This window comes from Brienomyrus brachyistius, chromosome 8, assembly GCF_023856365.1.
Source record: "Brienomyrus brachyistius isolate T26 chromosome 8, BBRACH_0.4, whole genome shotgun sequence".
In the NCBI taxonomy this organism is placed as follows: domain Eukaryota; kingdom Metazoa; phylum Chordata; class Actinopteri; order Osteoglossiformes; family Mormyridae; genus Brienomyrus; species Brienomyrus brachyistius.
In genome coordinates, this window is record NC_064540.1 from 9,921,692 (window position 1) to 9,929,567 (window position 7,876).

At 45.5% G+C, this 7,876-nt stretch overlaps 1 protein-coding gene across 4 annotated transcripts; it reads left to right on the top strand.

Moving 5' to 3' along the window:
• Positions 1-7,658, top strand: LOC125747952 (microtubule-associated protein RP/EB family member 1-like). Of its 4 annotated transcripts, none has more exons than XM_049023645.1 (8): positions 1-252; positions 2,718-2,849; positions 3,361-3,506; positions 3,647-3,842; positions 4,498-4,545; positions 5,313-5,428; positions 5,701-5,853; positions 7,401-7,658. In XM_049023645.1, exons 2-8 carry the CDS (start codon positions 2,729-2,731, stop codon positions 7,407-7,409), a joined length of 789 nt encoding a protein of 262 aa, XP_048879602.1. In that variant the 5' UTR covers positions 1-252; positions 2,718-2,728; the 3' UTR covers positions 7,410-7,658. The 4 variants fall into 4 exon arrangements, with proteins under 4 accessions (XP_048879602.1, XP_048879600.1, XP_048879601.1 ...); XM_049023643.1 differs by lacking the exon at positions 7,401-7,658 and adding an exon at positions 6,264-6,797 and having other exon boundaries at positions 5-252; XM_049023644.1 differs by lacking the exon at positions 7,401-7,658 and adding an exon at positions 6,264-6,797 and having other exon boundaries at positions 5-252; positions 2,722-2,849.
• Positions 7,659-7,876: the final 218 nt, after the last annotated feature.

Below are 7,876 nucleotides of genomic sequence, written 5' to 3' on the forward strand. Positions count from 1 at the left end.
TTCGTACTTTTTTTCCACTTCTAGCACCGGCGCAGGCTACCTCTGCCCAGCTGATCGCGCGCCGGGAAGCGGCTTCTCGCGCCGGTTCCGCTTAAAGAGACTATCACGTCACGTGCCGCCGTCATTCACAGGATAGCGGTGACAGCGGGCGGCAGCGCAGGGGGAGCAGCGTCTCAGTACGGCCGCAGATTATACTTCCCCACAGCTACATCGCCGAGACGCCCTCGAAGCCACCGCGACCCTTTACATAATGTAAGTTGCATCTGGAAGTCATTCGCTGTTTACCGCGAGACAAACGCCGCTGGGAGTCAACAAGCGCACCGCGCCGCCTGTACTCGAGCTTTTACCGGCTCAAACGAACCGTTTTATGTTAAATAATTTGTTGCCATCTTCAGGAAGTCCTAGTTGCCCTAGTTGGTTCATATACAAAGGGGACTTGTTCATAAAATTAGCTAAGAAACGTTTCAGCTAGTGGGTAAGTTAGCAGGCGACCTTAGATTTCTTTAAGCAGATTCTGATACGGCTCACTTTTATTTTATGTCCTTTTTCACAGACAAAAAGATATTTATCTGTTCTGTTCAAGTTATCTCACTATCAAATAAGGCTGTCCATGGCTTAATGCCTAATAGGAAACAGTGAGTGAGTGTGGTTAACGGGGTGCAAAAACTGCAGATCTCTGTCTGATTATTTCATTACCTCGCGAAGTCAGCGTGAGCCCCCACCTCCCCCGAAAGAGCAAAAACTGCACCCCAGGGATAGACAAAAGTGCCCCCCAGCAAAAGTGCCCCCCTCTAGTCCTATAGTGGGTCCAGCACACATGGCCTTCATTGGGCAGCTATGCTTGTGCTGCTAGCTTTACACCCAGCTGATCTGGTTAATCCAAAACAAAACTGTGGATCAAAATGCAGTTTGATAATTCATTGTCTTGCAGTTACAGAGGGATGTAGCTCCTGTTTAGTGAAGAATGTAAGCTTTAAAGTTTGTTTTTGCCTGATCTAAATTATATTGCACTCATTGTCACGCCTTGCCTATGGTACTGAGGCATCTTGAATAAGGTATGTTTAACTTTTGTATACTATAAAACACCTATGTATGGCTAAAGGCTTGAGTGGCCAGATGAGGAAACCAGCCATATTGTTGCAAGATCTGTGCAGTGGCCCTGAGTCAGTTCCTGTTTGAAGTGTGACTTCTTCACCACAGCTTCAGAACATGGCTGTGCTGGCTGATTGCTGTCTGTACTGGTTGGAGACAGTTACTTCATTGGACAGTCAAGTTCAACAAGGGAGGAAGGGACATACTTGCTGACTTGGTGTGAACATAGTGGGGGGGAAATGATAATATGACTGCCTGTGCGTTCATCCAAGTGTACGGTGTTTGTGTTGGGGGCGGTGGTGTTATCTTGAATATCTTGTATTTTGTGATGAGTTTGGGGGCAGTGCAGCTCAGTGGGTTTGGACTCTGTGCCCATGGTTAGAATTCTGGGGCCAGTAGACTCATGCCACCATCGGGCTCATGCACAAGGTCCTTAACCCCCACTCCAGGGACACTGCACATTGGCTGACCCTGCACTGTGACCCCAAACTTGCTCTCACCTGTATTTGTGTCTGTGTGCCTCATGGAGAGTGAGATAGGATAGACAAAAAGGAAATTTTTACTCATGGGGTTGGATAAAGTATCGCTATTCTATTCTATGTTTCGATACACCTTCAGCTACAGGATAACTATTTATGAGGAATTATTTATTATATAATCTAATTTCTAAATACGGAAATTTTGTTTTAAATAGGCACAAAACATATTTCTAGATACACTGATTATTTTTTAACGATCAGTGCTTTGTTACTAAGAATTCATCTGGACCAGTGAGTGTACCTGTGTTTCAAGTAGAGCTGTCAAGATGGAATCACATTAAAAGTGAATGAAAATATCACAACAGCACAACTTACATTTTAAAGTAAGACATCCATGCGCTCAATAATGCACGGTTATTGCTGTCTTCTCTTTAGCTTCTTGGAGCAGCCTAGTTTTCATTGTCATCACTTTAAGTAAAAAAAAATTTACCTTGATTTACTTTCTTCAATTCCTGTATCTCAAGATGATCACTTTTAAAATGAAGGCTAGGCCTACTGCTTTGGTACATCATCCTGTATAATATCATAATATGGCACAAAATAACCATATAATATTAATTAATGATGCACACACATGCAGGATGTGAATGAATTCTATTGATGCCTTGTGTGTCATGACATATTATTCCCGTAATCATCATCATCATCATCAATTGTCTGCCATTTATGCCTTCCTTTTGCTTCATACTATACAGGATAGCCCTCATTTACATCCCGCACTGACGAGTCCTGGCCGCTAACAGCCTATGGGTGGTTTTGCCTCAGACCCCTCTTAGTGGGTACCTATCCCAGAAGTCTTGCTGATTTGGACATCCTCTGACCCAACTGCCTGGCGATAATGATTTGGCCCTTGTTATAATCACTTGCTTCATTACCGCTGTCTATTTCTTCTGCGTTCAATATGTCAACTATGAGTGCCCAAGATTATACAAATATTAATGTAGTTCAGTGGTTCTCAATTCTGGTCCTGGCGACCCCCTGCCAAAATGGGGAGGGCTCCAGAAACAGGATTGAGAACCATTGATATATTGGCAGCCCTAGCTTGAAGTAGTTTTGCTCTTATTTATATTCCTCCCTGTCTTCAAGACAGACCGAAAATGGCTGTGAACGTCTACTCGACATCAGTGACCAGTGACAACCTGAGTCGCCATGACATGCTTGCTTGGATAAACGAGTCCCTGCAGATGAGCCACACAAAGATCGAGATGCTGTCCTCGGGTAAGAAAAAGCAATGTGAGCTGCCAATGTGGACCAAGTTCATGAGGCATCCGCTTTCCCGCTGGCTTGTCATGGTGAGATCCACCGTGGTGATTCCTTTCTGACCTGCCCAGACATTTCAGCCAATCACTGAATGAGCTCCTGTTATCATCTGTAAGAAGACTATGGCTCCTCTGTTGATTGGAGGCTTCCTTTGACTTGACTGGGCAGAAAGTCTGTTGGAGATCCCAGTGGGTTTGGGTGGCTGTTTCAACAGAAAGGCTGTTCTGAGGCTTTGTTAGTGTGTTTTAGAGTAATATTGAAGTTATTGCTCATTAAAGTGAACTGGTGTGTGCATTTAGGAATACCATAGCTTAAGAGGGTACTATAGGAAACCAATTTGAGAAAATCGGGTCATAGTTGATAAAAATATTTAGTGCAAGGTGATGCACATCCCAGATTCAGTACTGTACATGGCTATATTAGTTGTTGTTCATGCAGGTAATTGATGTGTGTACGGTTCTTTCCCCAGGTGCCGCTTACTGCCAGTTTATGGACATGCTGTTCCCAGGTAGTGTGCCTATGAAGAAAGTCAAATTTCAGGCCAAACTGGAGCATGAATTTATTCACAACTTCAAAATTCTGCAAGCCAGCTTTAAGAAAATGGGTGTTGACAAGGTTGGTACATTGGAATTTCGGTGTTGGTTTTCCCATACTATTTTTTTTCTTCTTTGTTACGTCTGTTACCATATGAATAGTAGTGTGGTTCGTAGCCCAGAAGGTGATGAATGAATTTTGTTCTCTGGTCCCTCTTCAAGATTATCCCTGTTGACAAGTTGGTAAAGGGCAAGTTCCAGGACAACTTTGAGTTTGTACAGTGGTTCAAGAAGTTCTTTGATGCCAACTACGATGGGAGAGAATATGATCCAGTGGAAGCCCGCCAGGGCCAGGAAAGTGCGCCCCAGAGCTCAGCGTCACCTGCCCCCGCCAAGCCCCGGAAGGCTGTCAGTGCGGGTGAGGCAAGGGGCCGCCTGTGTGTACACGTTACCCAGGAAAAGCGCCATCGAGCTGCTCTTGCTGTCTGTATGGCAGACACCGTTACCTAGCAGGGACAAGCTCCTCATGGCTGACTCCTGGTGAGCGTTTGCAGTGGTGGTTCCTGACACCTTGGGCAAAATCTGAGCCAACTGCTCAGATGTGCAGTTGTGCGGGACCCCCATGTGCCGCCACCCTAGGCAGCTGCCCATGGTGCCCCCCCCCCCATCCCGAGCTTCTGAATCCCCACCTTTGTTAAGAGAAGCAGAGGAAGATTAACATTTTAGATGGGAGTTCATGTTGGGGATTCCTGCCTGCTCCTTCACGTTTTAGTGCAGAATTCTGTTGAGACATGGTAAATGACTCCTGATTACTGTCTAATTCAGTGTCTGGGGCTCTCAATCTGTGTAGTGCAGTGAAAATAGCCTTACTGTTGATAAATTATTGATATGAAGATTTCAGTAGATTGGTCGTACCTGATATGACAGGGAATATTCTCCTTAAAATAAGGCAGAGGGGGTGATACAGCAAAGGTCTAAGGCAGTGTCTGTGCCCTGAGGTTGGTGAGCATATGGCCTTTGGTATCTCCTCAGCGGCCTCTCATCACTCAGTGATGCTTCTGTCTTTATCGCAGAGGAGCGCATCTCTCCCGCCGCCATGACGAAACCGGCCGCCAGAATCGGTACGGTTCTCTGATGGTGGAGGTGGTAGCATGTTGGGCTGTGGGACAGGATGTATGCGTTGGTGGGGGGGTGGGGGTTGCTCTTATATGCACATCAGGCTGCGCAATGATCACGATCTTGGACGTGTGTTTCTCAATGCCATGTGGCAACTTCACGGGGCTGGTTACACTCAGCAGGAGATGCACTCATAGAGTGGAGATGGTTGTGTGTGTGTGAGAAGATTTATATTTCATTGTGGGGGACCAAATGTCCATTTCTGAGGTACCCACAAAGATCTGTGAATGCAGTCAAAAAATTAAAAATGCCAGAAGTTTCATATTTAGTTTGGTTACTTATAATTAAGGTTAGGACTGGGGAGGGGTTAAGGTCGACATTGTTGGGATTGGTGTTTTTCCCATGGAAATGAATGGAAAGTCCCCACAAAGATTTAATCTTGTGTGTGTGTGTGTGTGTGTGTACGGCTCTTGAATGGGCTTCTGTCTTTCATATAAAGCCATGTGATTTCTCTCTTCAGTACGCATGTGTGTTCAGTACATCTGTCATGTTATTTAGCTAATGACTATGTATTATGACACTGCTATAATTGGTCATGATTCACACACTTCATAGGAGCCCTGAAAACAGCCTGACCTTTTTCTGACTCGCCTTGTTGATTCACATCTGTGTGAGGTCAAGGGGAGGTGGCTGGGTATCCGTCCTCTGTGCCTCAGTAACCCATCTGCCTTTTTGCTTTGGCACCCTCCCCTCCCCCGCCTCCCAATGCCAGCCCCACAACGTGCAGCAGTGGCAGCAAAAGTTTCCCCCAAGACGCTGCTGGTGAATCCAGCACGGAGACCAGGGGCACCTGGTGGGGAAGAGGAGAAGAATGAGCTCCTTCAGAAGGTGTGTCTTACTAAAATTCATATGCGATCCCAGTGGAACATTATTTGCTTAGATGCACTATTTGTTAAACAGATGCTATTACTCATAGCCACTCCCTAAGCTTAATGTTGTACATTTCTGTTTGGCATATAGCTGGACCCAGTAACTAAAATAAGGCAATTACCGCATGGACACAAGAGTAAAGATTAACCTTGGCCTTCAGCCTGCAACTTTGGGCATATCCCGTTTCTTGACCAACAGCCAATATCTGTCTCTTTTGATCTTGCCAACAGATATCCATGCTATCGTCCACCATCCAAGACATGGAGAAGGAACGGGACTTCTACTTTGGCAAACTGAGGAACATCGAGCTCATATGTCAGGAAAAGGAGGGTGAGAGTGACCCCACACTGCAGAGAATCGTGGACATCCTCTATGCCACAGACGTGAGTACAAACCTGTGCATGGATGGGGATGTAACATGTCTGGCAGCCAGCTGTAGGCCCCCACTGGTGCAGTGAGCTTTGACGAGGTTGTTGAGCTTAGCAAATGGTTGTGCTCTCTAGAGTAGCAGTTGTTGTGAGAGAACCTACTGCTTTACCAGGCTGGCTTCTCAAAGGAGCCTGGAGGAAGAATGAGTGCCAGGGCCAACTCTGTTGTCTCTGATGTTCTCACACATGCCTCCTTTGTGGTTATAACGTGGCAGATAAATAGGCAGTGGAAGAAAAATGGCAGCCTAATTTGTATTGAGAGTGTTGGCAGTGCTCTGGGAAGTCGGATATTTCTTTTAAACAGTGCCTTGTTTAATTGCGTAGGTGCAAATTCTGTTCCAGTAACCCTTCAAATTCCCTGGCAGGATGGTTTTGTCATACCAGATGTGGAGGCAGGAGAGCCAGAGGAGTTCTGAATCAATGGCGTGTGACCTCCCTCACCAAGCGGCAAACCTGCTGTCTGTCTGTGTCTGGCTCTGAATACCAGAAACCTTGTCGTGTTGCCTTTTTGAAAATTTAAGAAAGCGATCCCCTGTATCAGTGAGCCTGGAAGCCACACCCACATGCTGGAAGCTCCTTTCCCTCTGACATGCTGTCGAAGCCTCATCCACATGCTGAAGTTCATAAGCCAGCATGTAACTCTCAGAAATATAGGCCTAAATCCCCAGCTTCACATCACCAGCCCTCTGAGCCCACAGTGCTGAAATGATGTCCGTTATCCTCAGCTGATCTTCGCATCTGCTCTCTGAGGAAGGGGAAGGAGTGTTTTTCACCTGTGTGAATCCTTTTCTTCTTTGTAAAAGAACTCGATCTTATATGATCTTAAATCGACTGCATTGTTATTCTTGCTGTTTGTATTTTCATTCTGCGTGAAGTAAAATTCCTCATATTTTTGCACAGACAGTGTATGCATTTTATTTTCTTCATAGGTCAGCCAAAATTCTGAGATGATGGGAACTGTACAGGCGTATCTGCTTTTCTGGCATTGTTTTTGCTTCCTGTGAGTGGGGGGCTGCACCGGCTTTGCTGTAGTATCCGCATGTGCCAGCCTGAGCAGAGTGACGTGTCAGATTTGATGATGGCTAGGCACTGAGGTAACATCTGGAAACCGTGCAGATATGAAGAAGCAGCTGTGTGTGTGTTTTATAATTTATTTGACACTTTGGATAACATGGCATTCGCACTGGCACCAATGCTGATACTGCATATGATCGTCTCAAGTCTTCTCTGAAATTGGATTTAGATTTATTTTTAATAAAAAATTGCTTGTGCTTTATTTTCTTCAGCTAGTCTTCGTCAGTATAGACCTGTGGTTATCAAGTATTTTTTTCTGGCATGCCCCCCTTTGCAGTTTTTTAATCGGTCATACATCTATGCATGTATGTCTGATGTCTATGTTTTACTTCACGTTTGTTTTGCTGTCTGAAAGAAAAAAAAAACACAGGTAAGGTTCGCTAATGCTCCCACTTGAAAAATGTAAATTTAACTTTGGTTCTACTCAGAGCATGTGAGCGGAGCGGGAGAGAGCGCCGAAGGATTTTGGCCGGAGCGGGAGAGAGCGCAGACGGATTTTGGCCGGAGCGGGAGAGAGCGCAGACGGATTTTGGCCGGAGCGGGAGCAAGGACGGAGCAGCATATTTGATTTGTCTCAAATTCAAAGCCTCAAGCCAGCTACCTGCCCAATGTTGGCAGCCCAGCTTTTGCATTCCGGGGTGGTAACGGACCTCCTTTTATCCTGAAATAAATAATTTCTGCTTTAATGTGGATTTAGCTGCTCAGTTATTTTGACGCCAGGCTACAGTTTAAGGTAAAATTAACATGCAGTACAGATTGTTTTCCTTGTTGGAGCAAACCGTTAGCAATTTCATCGGAGCAGGCTGAAAATAGACTGTAACTGGGAGCGATAACTAACTGAGCGCTCTTCAGTGGTTGGGAGCGGGGGAAGCATACAGCGTTTTGTGCGATGAACAGAAATTCT